Genomic DNA, 15,480 nt, shown 5'->3' with positions numbered 1-15,480 from the left:
AGGGGGCCTCATTCAGGCATTCTGTGGCACACATTTTGGGCAAAAGGCCACCTTTCCAGGGGGCAGTTTTCTTGTATTTAGCGGGGTTGGGGGAGAGCAACTGTCCCTATTCAGCCCAGCCCAGCATCCTTTCCCAGGGGCTGTGCCTGGTGTCTCCCTTGGGTTTCTTTTTAGACTGTGGGCCCCTTTTGAACAAGGTGTGCATCCCGTGGCATACCTTTTTGGGAGTTCCCCTTGCTAACATCCGGCAAAAGGCCACCTTTCTAAGTGGTGCTTTTCTTGTATTTAGCCGGGGGTGGGGGAGCAACTGTCCCTCTTCAGCCCAGTGCAGCATCCTTTCCCAGGGGCTGTGGCTGGTGTCTGCCTGGTGCTTCTTTTTATGGCGACAAGACCCTTTTGAACTGGGAAGCATCCTTGGGACTTGTAGTATCACACAGTTTGCAACCGCCTCTTCCTAACTGGGCAAGAGAGGCACACTTCCAAGTGGCAGCTCTGTTCTGTTCAGCCGGGGAGAGTAACTGTCCCTATGAAGCCTATCATAACAACTCTCCCAGTGGCTGTTGGGGGGGGGGGAGGGATAGAGGAGTGTGTGTGTCTGTCTGTCTCTGTCTCTCTGTGTGTGTGTCTCTGTGTATGTGTGTGTGTCTGGGACAGCAAATTCTCTGCAAGTCCCCAGGTCACAGTTTTGAGAAACCCGCGGGATGGAGATATTGTTCGCATTCAGCATCCTAATTCTCTTGAAACCTAGGTGATATAGCTGTGGAAGCCGCAGGAGGGAAGCCGATCCAGGACAGCCTGATGTGCAGCGGGTAAGGGGCGGGGGAAATGCTTCCAAATGCATTTGTGACTCGGACATATGGAGATTCCTCCTTCTGAGCGTCTGGCCATCAAGAGGGCCCTTGGGGTGGCCAGGATCTCTAAAGCAGGGGTCTTCAACTTCAAGGCTGGGCAAGGGTTTTAGGTCTGGAGTTTCCCTTGGCTAAACCCCGGTTTCAAATCCCTGCCGGTGTTCCCTCTAACAGGGATTCCCAAACGTTGTTGATGCCTCACCAAAGGCTACTGCAGCAGGACATGCTGGGAGTTGTAGTCAACATCTGGGAATTTAACATCTCTGTTAAAAAGGAATATTGCTTCCCAGATGTATGTGTGTATGTTAAATTTATAGACCGCCTTTCATTAAAACAATCCCAAAGCGGTTCCAAGGCAGTTGTTGGACTATAGCACCCATCAATGAAACCTACTGTATCTGCCTGAATCCAAGACTAGGTTTTTTGATATGCCAGGTTTTTTTATATTAGAAATCAGGAGGTCATCTTAAATTCAGAGTCCTTTTCCTTTCAAGTAAATGCAGGTGCATTTAAGTGCTACTTTTTAAGGGGGTCCTCCTGAAATTCAGGGTCGTCTTCAATTCAGGTAAATACAGCAATACGACAATGCAAGGAAACAGCATCAGTATATGCAATATACAATCACACCAGAAAGGTCCGTTGTACAGAAGGAAGGCTCTGGATAGACTTCCTTTGGGTAGGCATTTCAAACAGGAACATAGGAAGCTGCCTTCTACGGAGTCAGACCATTGGTCCATCTCACACAGAATAGTCTACACTGGTTGGCAGCAGCTCTCCAAGATTTCAGGCAGGCGTCTTTCCCAGCCCTACTTGGAGATGATGCTGAGGACGGAACACGGGACTTTCTGCATGCAAAGCAGAGGCTCTGCCACTGAGCTACAGCCCCATCCCCAACATTGGCACCACCACTAAAAGGGCCCTGTTTAGTGTTGCCCACCCACCAAATTTCTGTTTTGTGCCTTAGGAGGGTTCCTTGAAGCCCTGATGTTCCTAATTCTTTAACTAATAGGGTCTTTTCTTCTTCCTTTTTTTCCAGCAGCTCCCTGGTGACTTCAGTAGGCTTGGAAAGCCAGGGAAGGACTCCATCTTCTTCCCCCCCATACAGCAGTTCTCCCAGCCCATCAGGGTAAGGAAAAAGTGGGTGGGATTGATATCTCGAACCATCCCCCTGAAAAGAGAATGAAATTATAGCTCACCATCGTATAGCTGTGTTGACTTGGTCCATAGACCTTTCCACAACCAGAACAGAATACAGAAGAAAATTATATAGTTAATTTTCTAGTTGGTATTTCAGACATTAAACAAGACTCACAATATACAAAAGTATTAAGATTATACATGGCATCTCCTAATATTCTAAACATCGATAAACAGGAATCCTCCAATATTTCATAAAACAATCAAACTCCAAAATGTTAAATTCTGAAATTAAATTCTCTTTAAATTCACTCAAATACCGTACTATTTATTTGCCACTTGAGATCTTATTCTAATGGTAACAGCAAGGAGTTTGGCTCTCTCTTCGGTTATTGCTCTGTCTGAACCAGATGCAACGAGAAAACCTTTTGACCGACCAGGGAGCGAGATCAGAAGTGGAATAATGAGATGTTTCCTAATATTATAAAAATAGATCCCATCACAACACGTTCGACGGTTGGACTGAAATGAAATCTCACTGGCTCCTTTTGGGGTTTACCGTACTTTGACAGAGCTTTGCTACTGGAGGGGAGAAGTCATAGAGCTTTCCTTCCAGCAGCAAGTAACAACCAGGGTGGGCTCACAAGCTTCCCTCTCGCCAGAAGCAAAGAGGATGTTCTTTGAGGATGGGCAGAGGAGAGCAGGAACATTGACCCCAAGTGGGTCAGAGGGCTAAACCTAGCAGAGGCCACACCCAGAATCCTTCTTATTTTATCTTTATTTATTTACATTTTCTATCCCGCTCTTCCCCCAAGGAGCCCAGAGCGGTGTACTATATACTTACGTTTGTCTTCACAACAACCCTGTGACGTAGGCTAGGCTGAGAGAGAAGTGACTGGCCCAGAGTCACCCAGCAAGTCTCATGGCTGAATGGGGATTTGAACTCGGGTCTCCCCGGTCCTAGTCCAGCACTCTTACCACTACCCCACGCTGGCTCTCACTGTAAAACACAATTGCTTGATCTGATAAAGAAAGGGACTAGTATGAATTTCCAAAAATATCCCTTGCCGTTCAATCCTAGTTCATCTCCTAATATTCTAAACAACGATAAACAGAAATCCTCCAGTACGGGCAAACCTCATAAGATGTGGCTTCACATCATGCCTAAAACAATCACTTGACCACCTTTGTCTCAAAATGCGAGCTTCCCTTTCCATCTCCCCAGGCCTGAGCAGCCTTTTCCCAGCTTCCAACTCCTCCACACCCTCCAAGTCCTCTTCCCACATCTTACGGCTTCCCCTCCTAAGTAGGCTTGCATACTGAAACCATTTCCGACTCCTCCATCCTTGTAAGCCATCTAATGGCGCAGCGGGGAAATGACTTGACTAGCAAGCCAGAGGATGCCGGTCCGAATCCCTGCTGGTATGTTTCCCAGACTATGGGAAACATTTATATCGGGCAGCAGCAATATAGGAAGATGCTGAAAGGCATCATCTCATATTGCATGGGAGATGGCAATGGGAAACCCTTCCTGTATTATACCAAAGGGCTCTGTGGACTCCAGGAGTCGACACTTTAAAGTAAATGGCACAGTTTACCTTACCCATCCCTATAGCCTAGTTTCCTTCTCCATAAGCTGCCATCTCCCATTTCATGCTCCCCGTGCTGCCTGCATGTACCCTACCATCCTGCATACCAGAACCCATAAGGTCCAACATAAGGCAAGGCGATCAGGGCTCCAGCACCCTGGAGAGCAACCTCTGAGCAATGGTGCTCCAACCAAGACCAGAGAAGAAAGGGGGTCCTAAATACCTCCAGGCTCAGACTGTCTCTCCCAGGCCCCACCTTCCTGCCTGCAGGACTTAAAGGGACAGCACTCTGGGATGGAATCTAGCACTTCTCCTCCACTTTGTCAAGTCACTCCTGGCCCATTTCTGGTGCTAGTGTATGCTGACTTAAGGATCTCAAGATACTTGGGGTGGAAGGGGCCAGTTCATCGGGGCCTTGGCCTTAATTAACACTGGCCCTGGGTTTCCGATTCTGCGGCTCCTAGCTCTGGGGTCCCCTGCCTCGTACAGAGATGATCCTTCCTGCCTTACCATTCCTTGTCAGAATCGTACCCCAGGGAAAGAGTCATGACGCCTGATACAATAGGTTGAGGGTGCAACAGTTGCTCCCTAACAGTCCTCTCTGCTTTGCTCCTCTTTGTGCAGTAGGCCTGTTCCGTTTTCATCAAGCAGCAAATTTGGACAGTCGGTGCCCATCCCAGTCCCAACGCAGATCCACAACTACCAGCGGATTGAACAGAACCTTCAGTCTCCCAATCAATACGTTTCGCCACAGTGAGTGCTGAGACGTTCTGGAAGTTCTTCCCTGTCCGTTTCCAAATCCCTTTGGTAGTTTTGATCCAGCATCCGTGCTGTTACTAGTTATGTTCTTAAGGCTCATACACCTGTGGGGTGCGATCTAAGGAGTTAGCGATGAAATGGAATTCATATCCGTCCAACGTTCAGTCATTGAAATGAACAGGGGATTCTTGTGGGCTTCAGTTCCATTGGTTTCACTTACCTTTCTCCAGGCTGTGACTGGAGAAGATCTGGTTTCACCTACCTTTCTCCAGGCTGTGACTGGAGAAGATCTGGTTTCCAGACCCTTCACCATCGTCGTTGCTCTCTTCTGAACCCTTTCCAGTGCATCAATGCCTTTCTTAAAATGTGGTGCCCAGAATTGGACACAGTGACTGGCGTTGATGCGATTACTCCTGGGTAGACTTATTGCAATTAAGTAGTGCTTTAGAGCAGGACGGCACAGCCCTCTAGCTGTGGTTGAACTACAACTCCCAGCATCCCTGTCTACTGGTCACTGTGGCTGGGGATGCTGGGAGTTGTAGTCCAAAAACAGCCAGAGGGCCAAAGTGAGGAACATAGGAAGCTGCTTTCTACTATGTCAGTCCATTGCTCAGATGGAGCAATGGACTGACATGGTAGAAAGCAGCTCAGTAGAAGCTCAGTTTTCATGATAGAAAACTAACTCAGTATTGGCTCCATCCGTAGTTCCCAACCTGGGTTCTTCCAGATGTTGCTGAACTGCAACTCCCAACATGCCCAGCCACAATAAATTGTAGCTGGGGGTGATGGGAATTGTAATTCAGCAGCATCTGGAGGAACTACTGCTCTACACAGACTGGCAGCGGCTTCTCCAAGGTTGCAGGCAGGAGTCTCTCTCAGCCCTTTCTTGGAGATGCTGCCAGGGAGGTAACTTGGAACCTTCTGCACGCAAGCAGGCAGGTGCTCCTCTACTGAGTTATGGCCCCATCCCTTAAGAGGATTATCTTATAGTATACATGCATGTAAGCCACCTTTCCCCACAGCGGGCAAATGACTTGACTAGCATGTCAGAGTTTGCCGGTTCGAATCCCTGCTGGTATGTTTCCCAGACTATGGGAAACACCTCTATCGGGCAGCAGCGATATAGGAACATGCTGAAAGGCATCCTCTCATACTGCACTGGAGATGGCAATGGTAAACCCCTCCTGTATACTACCAAAGACAACCACAGTGCTATGTGGTTGCCAGGTGTCGACACTGACTCGACGGCACACTTTACCTTTACTCACACATGTATTCTCCCATCTAAATGCAAGCCAAGGCAGACCCTGCTTGGCAAAAGGGACAATTCATACTTGCTGCAGGAGTAGGCAATGGGAAACCCCTCCTGTATTCTACCAAAGAAAACTACATGGCTCTGTGGTCGCCAGTAGCCAACCCCAACTTGATGGCACTACTTTACTTTACTTTACCACAAGAACAGGTCTCCTCAGTTGGGCAGCCTTGCTTTAGAGCAGGTCTGCTCAACTTAAGCCCTCTAGCTATGTTTGAATTACAACTCCCATAATCCCCAGCCACAGTGTCCAATAGCCAGGGATTATGGGAATTGTAGGCCAACATCTGCAGGAGGGCCGAAGTTAAGCAGCCCTGCTTTAGAGTAACTCCTGAGCAGTAGCGTTGAGTCATGTAGTTGGGATGTCGCCTTTATGGACAATTAAAAGACATTTTGATTGATCACGCAATTAATCAGCTAAACACCGCAGCCCTAAATTATGATACAATCACACCGCCGTGCTCCTTTTTAATGTGCTTAAATTGGCTCATCAGCTTTCCGCCATGTGTCATTTTTCCGCCATGAGGCATTTTTGCTCTGGGCACGTGATCTGTGACTGGATGAGCAATTCGTGCCCGTGGCGTAAAGCTCTGGCTCGCGAGCCGGTCAAGTTACACCGGATATATGGCCTCAGGCTCTGTGACGGATTCCTTCCGTCCTGTGCGGGCACATCCTTCCCTTGCGAAGTCATTTGGCTGTTGCTTGTTGATCAGGCAACAACGGAATAGGGTTTCAACCTCCACGATGGCACTCCCCGACCAGGAGCGAGTGGGGAACGAGCCATTCAAGAAATATGACATCCTAAAAAGAGGCCAAGTGGAATTTAATCAACTTATTGGCCAGTACCCATGCATAATAAGAAGTCGCAGAAAAGGCAAGTCTCTACAAGAGATCATCCTACTGGAAAGGTGAGTTTCTTTCTGGACTTTCACGTGTTGATGTTTTTTCAGGGCTTCTTGACCCACCAGAAGGTAGCCAGAATGTAAATGGAACAGTCAAGGCACACGTGGTGCATTAATGCTTGATATCCCTACTAACTTGGCAGAGAGGCACCCTTTAACGTGGTGATTCTCTTTTATTTAGCAGGGGGAGAGTAACTCAGGCCTGAAAGCCTGACTCAGTATAAGGCAGCATCCTACGTTTCTATAAAATCTCTTATAATTCTTCCAAATTCGGGTAGTCAATTGACTGCCAGGGTGGGTAGTGTCACCTTGGAGTTGGATAAGGAAATTATGATTGCACAATGAGAGAGGAGCACTTTTTGCTTTGAAATGTTGTCGGAAAAGTAGGTCGATGTTGGTTGGAAAAACCAGTACCAGACGGGTTGCTGGTAGTAGTAGTAATAGTAATTAATAATAAATTTTATTTGTTAGCCACTCCATAACAAATTGTTCTCGGGGCAGGAACATAGGGAACAGCCATATACTGAGTCAGACCATTGGTCTATCTAGCTCAGTATTGTCTTCACAGGCTGGCAGCGGCTTCTCCAAGGTTGCAGGCAGGAATCTCAGCCCTATCTTGAAGAAGCTGCCAGGGAAGGAACTTGGAACCGAGATGCTCTTCCCAGAGCGGCTTCATCCCCTGAGGGGAATATCTTGCAGCACTCACACATCAAGTCTCCCATTCATATGCAACCAGGGCAGACCCTGCTTAGCTATGGGGACAAGTCATGCTTGCTACCACAAGACCAGCTCTCCTCTCTTACAATACAACATTAAAACATGACATAAACACACAAGAAACCCTAACAGACCAAATCTGCAGACATAGCACATCAGCGTGGGTAGGACTCAGCAAACGGACCACGACATTCTCCCAACGCTATTGGAGCAACTGTCTTTCAAAAATCTTTGGCTGCCATCCCCTGTCTGGATGCATCACTGCGGCTGCCAACAGAGTGCCTTGCTCTTGTCGTAGAGTCATGGTGTTCTGTACTCCCCCCCCCCCCGCCGCCGCCACTCTCTGCCCTAGTGTTCTTGCTGCAGCTGCTAGTGCGAAGAACGTGGGGATAAATGAGGATCAGCCTGTTCCCTGAAGGATCTAGAGCTCAAGCTGTAAAGAATTAAAGAAGTTGTAGGATTAGAGTGAAGGCCTAGGGGACAACATTATGTGAAGGCTTAGGGGAAAACTAGAAGGGGGTGTTCCAAAAATGTCCAGGTTTTTTGGAAAAGAAAAACAACAAAAAACACCCATTCTCTCCCTCCCTCCCTGCCACCCCCGAGATTTTTTGTCCCCCCCCCAGATCTTCACATCTCTAATCCTACATCTTTATTTAATTTTGGGGGTTTGGATAACTTCATGGAGGAGAGGTCTATCATCGGCTACTAGTCGGAGGGCTGTGGGCCACCTCCAGCCTCAGAGGCAGGATGCCTCTGAGTTCCAGTTGCAGGGGAGTAACAGCAGGAGAGAGGGACAGGAGAGAGGGCATGCCCTCAACTCCTGCCTGTGGCTCCCAGCGGCATCTGGTGGGCCACTGTGCGAAACAGGATGCTGGACTAGGTGGGTCTTGGGCCTGATCCAGCAGGGTTGTTCTTATGTTCTTAGAAGCTGGAGGATTGAAGTGGTACCACCCTGCTCTAGCCACTGCACTTTGTTGCCACTCCAGTTGTAGTTGGGATCTGGAGGAAGCTCCATTGCATTGGTGGCTTTGTCAACAGCTTGACTTGAGTTCCTGCTGCTCTCCGGGGAATAACCAAGTGTCTCTCTTTCCCACCAGGTCTGGCGCAGTTCGGCGGTCCAGCAGCACGAGCCCGCTTGGTTTTGCCAAGGGCAGCCCCTCCCCGCCCTTTGCGGGCGAGCATGGCGCCATCCCCACCTCCAGAAGATTCTCCTTTGGTGGTGCTAAGCCTTACACACCGTCCCCACAAGGTAATCCGGCCAGCCAGCCTGACCTGGCTCTAAGAAAGAACCACTGCACAGACGGCAGCATCCGGGCATTCACTCAGCAGCTGAGAAAGCCCAGCATATCGGCGTCCAGCCCAGCCAGAGGGGCAGGATACAAGCGGTCTGGCATTAGCTGCTTCCGGCAGGGATGCCCAGTAGAGCTGGAAAGCTGCTAGATGAATTGGCGATGGAGGGTGGAGGAATTGGCATGGAGGTTGTGCAGGGGTGTCGGAAGGGGAGGTCCAATGAGATCTTGTGAACTCGGGTGGCTTCTTGCAAGGGTCCTTCATGCTCTTGCAAGCCTACCCTCCAGGAAGCAAACGCGAAAGGTTTGGAATTCCTGGAGAGGAGTCCAATGGATGAGGCAAGACCCGGAGGAGGAGCAGGAGGAAAAGATTACTGGATAAGCCCCTCCCTTCCATATTGAAATGCTTGCTAGGGAGGAGAATAACTTATCTCCGCTAACTGGGCCAAGAGGCAACTTTTAAAGTGACAGCTTTCTGATATTTAGCAGAGGGAGAGTCACTGGCCCTATCCGTAACTATTTATTTGGCGAATATTTAGACACCACTTTTCAACAAAAACTCCCCAAGCAGTTTACATGGCTATAAATAAATAAAATGGCTCCCTGTCCCCAAAGGCCCCGCGGTCTAAAAAAGAAACACAAGATAGACACCAGCAATAGCCACTGGAAGGATGCAGTGCTGGGGATGGATAAAGTAAAGTGTGCCGTCAAGTCGCTGTCGACTCCCGGTGACCGCAGAGCCCTGTGGTTGTCTTTGGTAGAATACAGGAGGGGTTTCCCATTGCCTCCTCCCGTGCAGTGTGAGATGATGCCTTTCAGCATCTTTCCTATATTGCTGCTGGTATTTCTCATAGTCTGAGAAACATATCAGTGGGGATTTGAATCGGCAACCTCTTGCTCCCTAGGCAAGTTACTTCCCCACTGCACCATTGGGTGGCTTGGGGTTGGATAAGGCCATCCCTTTCTGCCGGGCATTACGTCCTTCCCCAGGGCCGTTGCAGGTGTCCCCCTCGGGTTCCGTTTTAGGCTGTGAGCCCTCTGGAGACAGAAAAGCACCGTATACTTTTTCTAGGTAAACCACTTGGAGAACGTTTTGTTAAGAATCAGTGTGTAAAACCTCTTAGTCCTCATTGTCCAGCAATCTGGACAGGGTGAGAAGTCAAGATCCCAATTGATTCCACCCCCTTCCTGTGCAATCACCATTCCTGGGATGAAGATAGATGTGAGCCCAATTTGGAGGTGCCTTCCCTGCCTCTGTTCCCAACAGGGCCCTTTGAGGCCCTGAAACTACCACTGATGGTCTGCATTTTTTGTGTGTCTTGCTTTCTAGTTGGGACAATTCCAGAGCAGCCCGACCAGACTGTTATCCCTTCTCCTCCTCTAGGAGCCGAGATGAGGACCCGGGTACCCATGCCTGGTATGTCGTCGCTGAGTTATCTTGATAACATTCTCATTCCTTGAGTTCTTGCTTGGGTACCTGGAGACATGGGTACCCAGAGACATAGGCATCCTACTTGGCTTTTTCCTCCAGGTGTCTCAGTGCCCAGCTCTTCCCCCCGTGGGATGGGCTCCCGCCTCCACAGCGCACCCAACTTGTCCGATCTGCATTCCTGCCGGCAGAAGATTACCAAGCAGTACTCGGATCCACTGGCCGCCCATTTTGGCCACAGCCCGCCTGTCCAGACCCATGGCCTGCAGCCTTCCTGCCGCCCTCTGAGGTCTTCGCCAAAGCTCTCCGAATGTATGCAGAGGAGCCCCCTGCCGACCATTATGGGCTCTCCGACAAAGGTAGCAACCGTAGAGGGTCTGATCTGTGCTCTTGTGACGCCTTGATCTAGGAGATTGTCTCGGGGGAGGCTTTCATTACATAAAAGCAATGAACTTACTTTGTTTTAAAACGGGAGGGTCAGCCTTCCAGGACATTTTCCTTCTTTGAAATCGTTGCCAGGTTTGAAATCCCACATGGATCCAAACCACTTCATGTGGATAAGTTACCTTTTGTTCCTTTGAATAAGCTCATATTTTATCCTGCCCTTACATTGGGGTGCCTAATGGCCTCCCACCCAGAGCTGATCAGATTCAAATCTGCTTAAGGGCCAGTATAGTCACACAAGAGGCTGCCTTCTACTGAGTCAGACCATTGGTCCATCTAGCTCTGTCCTGTCTACCCAGACTGGCAGTGGCTTCTCCAAGGTTACAGGCAGGAATCTCTCTCAGCCTTATCTTGGAAATGTCAGAGAGGGAACTTGGAACCTAGATGCTCTTCCCAGAGCAGCTCCATCCCCGAAGGGGAATATCTTACAGTGCTCACACATGTAGTCTCCCATTCAAATGCAAACCAGGGTGTACCCTGCTTAGCAGAGGGGACAATTCATACATGCTACCACAAAACCAGCTCTCCTCCCATACCAAGTCGGACGATGGGTCCATCTAGCTCCTTCTTGTCTGTGCCAAAGGTTCCCAACCTGTGGTACTCCCAGCTGTTTGCCGAACTACAAATCCCATCATCCCCCAGCTCAGTTCATTCTCAAGCAGGAGTCTTGGACAGCCTCACCTGTGGATGCCAGGGAGGGAGGGAAGCTGGGACCTTCTGCGTGGTGCCCGACCGCTGAGCTGTGGTCCCATCCCCTAAGGGGAATATCTTATGGCATGCACATGTAGTTGCCCATCCAAAATGCAAACCAAGGTGACCCCTGCTTAGCAAAGGGGACTATTCATGCGTGCTCCTTCTCTCTATCAACACAGATCTTGGCACATGCGATTGTGAAGGGGGCATGCTGAGTGTGCGCTCCATTGACCGCATGAGAAGGCTGTTCGTCTGAAGGGCTTCTCCGTATACCCTCCAGATTTTTAAAGCAAGTATCTGGGGGGAGCCCATTCAGATGAACAGCCACCGCCCCCACCACCCCACACACACACGATAAAGGGATATGTCCAGGCAACATGAAGACCTCCACGAAGGATGTCCTGATGGGCACACTCTCAGGATGCCCCCTTCATATTCACGTGTCAGACTCTGTATCCTCCATATTGGCACTAACTTCAGCGATGCATCAACTGGCTTCCCTGTCCTTTCGCAGGTCCCAAATTAGTTAGCTTTTGAGCTGCACCAGGACGAGCTCAACCACCCTAGCTTGTTTATGACATCTGTGCCCTGCTTTTCCTCAGAGCCATGCTGGGGTTTCACGACAGGTCTGAGAAACCGGGTCAAGAGGGAGACCGCTGAAGGTCCCTGAAGTGTAAACTTCAAGGGTTGGAGGTTCAGTGTGTCCCTCATGGCTGAACTCCAGCTTCAAATCCCCGCCAGTGTTCCCTGTAACAGGGATTCCCAGACATTGTTGACTACAACTCCCATCATCCCCAGCCAAAAGCCATGAATGATGGGGGTGATGGGAGTTGTAGTCACCGCTCGGTTACAGAGACCGCTGATCTTCACCCACTCGTGACGTGAACAGGCCATTTATAACATCAGCGGTAAGGACAACCTGATTTCTAGTGAAATGTTTGCTAGGGTTTACCTGCAAATCCATGTATAATCCATGTAATCTGACTCTCTTTTGTGTGTGTCTTTATATAGGCGATGTCCCCTTTTGAGTTCAACAAAACCCCAAGCTCCCAAAATCTGCTTGCCCTCCTGGCCCACCAGGGGGTCATGATAACCCCAACAAGGAACAAGACCCTGCCGGACCTGAAAGAGATGGGCCACTTTCCCTGCCAGCAGGCAGGCCTTGCTTTGAGGCCGATGGATGAAGCCAAAGGCAGGTAAGAGATTGACTAGAAAGAAGGTGTTGGATCCGAAGCCAGGAGTGGAGTGGTTCCCGAATTGCTTTCTCCTTCCTCCTCCTCCTCTTCCTCCTCCAACATTTCCTCTGATAACATCCTGGGTTGGCCAACTCAGAAGGCTTGGCCTGGTGCCCAGATCTAATCTGGTGTGATAATTGTAATCCCTTTTGCTATGCTTGATGCTTACCTTAAGTCCGGGAGAGTCACTTCAACATCTGATAAGCCCAGGGCCTTGATCAACCAAAGGCAATTTTGAAATGGCAGAATGGGGACTGACGTTCAGTGGAGTTTCGTTTTGGTTTAGAAGTTTGAACGATGCATTCTTCACCCTCCCCGCCACCCCTGGGAAATATTTGGAGCAAGAATTGAGGGACCCTGTTCTGAGATCGGAATGTACGATGGGTACTTGAGCATAGGCAACTGCCATATACCGAGTCAGACGCTTGGTCCGTCTAGCTCAGTATTGTCTTCACAGACTGGCAGCGGCTTCTCCAAGGTTGCAGAGGCAGGAATCTCAGCCCTATCTTGGAGACACCAGGGAGGAAACTTGGAACCTTCTCAATGCAAGCATGCAGAAGCTCTCCCAAGAGCAGCTCCATCCCCTAAGGGGAATATCTTACAGGTTCCCAGCCTGTGGTAGTCCAGATGTTGCTGAACTACAACTCTCATCATCCCCTGCCACAAGCTGGCAGCAGGTCTCCAGGGTTTCAGGCAGGAGTCTCTCCCAGCCCTACGTGAAGATGCTGCCAGGGAGTGAACCTGAGACCTTCTGCATGCAAAGCAGATGCTCTACCTCTGAGCTACAGCCCCATCCTCTAAGAGGAGTATCTTCCTACACTCATATGTAGTCTTCCATCCAGGGAGGGACAGCTGGTCTTGTGGTAGCAAACATGACTTGTCCCTTTAGCTAAGCAGGGTCTGCCCTGGTTGCATATGTAAGGGAGACTAGAAATGTGAGCACTGTAAGATCTTCCCCTTAGGGGATGAAGCTGCTCTGGGAAGAGCAGAAGATTCCAAGTTCCCTCCCTGGCAGCATCTCCCAGATAGGGCGGAGAGAGATTCCTGCCTGCAACCTTGGAGAAGCTGCTGCCAGTCTGGGTAGACAATACTGAGCTAGAGAGACCGATGGTCTGACTCAGTATATGGCAGCTTCCTATGTTCCAGATGCAAACCAAGGCAGACCTGCTTAGCAAAGGAGATAATGCATGCTCACTACCACAAGACCAGCTCTCCTCCCCCTGAGGATGCTGGTTGATGTTGCTCTCAACCTAAGAGAAGCTGCTTCTGTGCTCATAGGAATATACCGAGTCAGACCATTGGTCTATCAAGCTCAGTATTGTCTTCACAGACTGGCAGCTCCTGCAGCCCTAGGCAAGGATTTGGCTACGGCCGCTTATTTTTGTCCCATAGTTTTCTTGGCTGGATGTCTGCCTGTAAAGCAAATGCTATGTAAGGTGGCAGGTGCTTGTGATTTGATTCTCCCTAGGCTGTGTGCTCACTCAGATGGCTCTCTTCTGCTCTACGTTAGTGTTGCTAACTCATGCATGTGAATAATGAGGGAGAGGCTCAAACCTCTTGTGAGAAAATACCTATATCCTATTCCTGACAGGGTCATTTGGCTGGATCAGGGTTCCAGCTAGGACGGGTTCTGGATGAAGGGAAAAATTGCAGCGCGGGTTCCAGACACTGGACAGCTCCCAGGGGAAGTGGGAGAGATGTTGCTCCAGCAAGCCTCTGGAGCTCACAGAGGTTTTGTTTTCTGACAGGTCGCTCAGCACAGGCCGTCTCACAGATCTCCTCCTCAAGGCCGCTTTTGGGGCCCAGATCGCGGAAGCTGGCAGCAGCGACAGCCTGAACAATGAGAAGCCGATGGAGATCACAGGTACTGAAGGCCACAACGCCTTGGCTATTCTCGCCACCCGTATTTCTGTTCCTTGTCTTTCTGATCCTCTCTCTCTCTCTCTCTCTCTCTCTCTCTCTCGCAACACCTCATTGATCTTAATTTGGGGATCTTCTTTTGCTTCCCCCCCGCCCCATAGCTCCTGCTGCTGCCTGTGGAGGAAACCTACACACTGGGGCTCGAGATCGGGGTTCAGCAAGCCCATCTCCAGTGATCTTTACTGTTGGGTCCCCTCCCAGTGGGACGACGCCACCACAGACCACCCGGAGCCGAATGTTTTCAGGTAACACACCGCTCCTACTATCCCGATGGCACTCCCTGAAAGGAAACTGATAGCTTTGATAGCTGAAATCTTGTTTTGCCATATCATGTAGGGCAATTGCTTTATTTTTATGTTTTGGGGTTTTTTTACATCCCACACTTCCTCCAAAGAGCCCAGAGCGGTGTACTTGGTTATGCCGGTTCTCACAACCACCCTGTGAGGTAGGTTAAGCTGTGAGATAAGTCACCCAGTGAGTTTCACAGCTAAACAGGGATTTGCACTGAAGTGGGTAGCGGAGTGAGGCTGGCGGTGGCCCGTGTGCAGCTGCCGCCGTGGCCCCCTGGCCCCACCCCCCACGCCTGAAGTCAGACGCAGGGCCCGGCTAGCCACGCCCCCGAGTCTGACGTCAGATGCAGGGGGCGTGGTCTCTTGGGGACCAAAGTAACACCCCCACATCAGACGCAGGGGGCGTGTCTGGGGCCACGCTCACAGCCCGATTGGTGGCGGTCCGGGTTCTTTGAACCCGTTCGCCCAGTGGTGGCTCTGCCCCTGAACTGAGGTCTCCCCAGTCCTAGTCCAACATTCTAGTCACTATATACCGAGCTGGCTCCAGAATGTCCAAGGGTCATCTCCTGAGGCAGACCAACTCATCTAGTTCAATCTTCTCAGAAGCAGAGAATCAAATACAACCCCTACATACGTACACACACACACACACACACACACACACAAAGACACACATATACAGAGAGAGAGAGCGCCCCCCCCCCACGTGGGCTCACTGCCCTTGATCTCTTTATTTATCAGGGGGAGAGTAACTGGTCCTCTCCACCCCCTGCACAGTACCTCCGGTGACTGTTGCTGGTGTCTATCTTAGGTTTCTTTTTAGATTGTGAGCCCCTGAGCCATCTCATTTATCATTTCTCTATGTAAGCCACTTTGGAGACGTTTGTGGGAAAGCAGTCTACAAAAATTTGTTGCT

General features: G+C 50.0%; 1 protein-coding gene across 3 annotated transcripts in view; it reads left to right on the top strand.

Moving 5' to 3' along the window:
- Window positions 1-15,480, top strand: part of ULK1 (unc-51 like autophagy activating kinase 1) — a 113,531-nt gene that overhangs the window by 86,511 nt on the left and 11,540 nt on the right. For 2 of the 3 annotated variants that reach the window (XM_053280250.1, XM_053280247.1), the window contains 9 exons: window positions 749-809; window positions 1,885-1,974; window positions 4,199-4,327; window positions 8,362-8,513; window positions 9,884-9,970; window positions 10,085-10,341; window positions 12,131-12,315; window positions 14,103-14,218; window positions 14,376-14,519. In XM_053280250.1, the coding sequence (XP_053136225.1) occupies window positions 749-809; window positions 1,885-1,974; window positions 4,199-4,327; window positions 8,362-8,513; window positions 9,884-9,970; window positions 10,085-10,341; window positions 12,131-12,315; window positions 14,103-14,218; window positions 14,376-14,519 (1,221 nt within the window). The remainder of the gene's footprint in view (window positions 1-748; window positions 810-1,884; window positions 1,975-4,198; window positions 4,328-8,361; window positions 8,514-9,883; window positions 9,971-10,084; window positions 10,342-12,130; window positions 12,316-14,102; window positions 14,219-14,375; window positions 14,520-15,480) is intronic. The other variant, XM_053280249.1, reaches the window with a different exon arrangement.

The sequence above is a fragment of the Hemicordylus capensis genome, chromosome 15, assembly GCF_027244095.1.
Source record: "Hemicordylus capensis ecotype Gifberg chromosome 15, rHemCap1.1.pri, whole genome shotgun sequence".
NCBI classification, from domain to species: Eukaryota; Metazoa; Chordata; class Lepidosauria; order Squamata; family Cordylidae; genus Hemicordylus; species Hemicordylus capensis.
The sequence above is the reverse complement of the archived record's forward strand: the minus strand, read 5'-3'. Positions and strand labels throughout refer to the sequence as shown.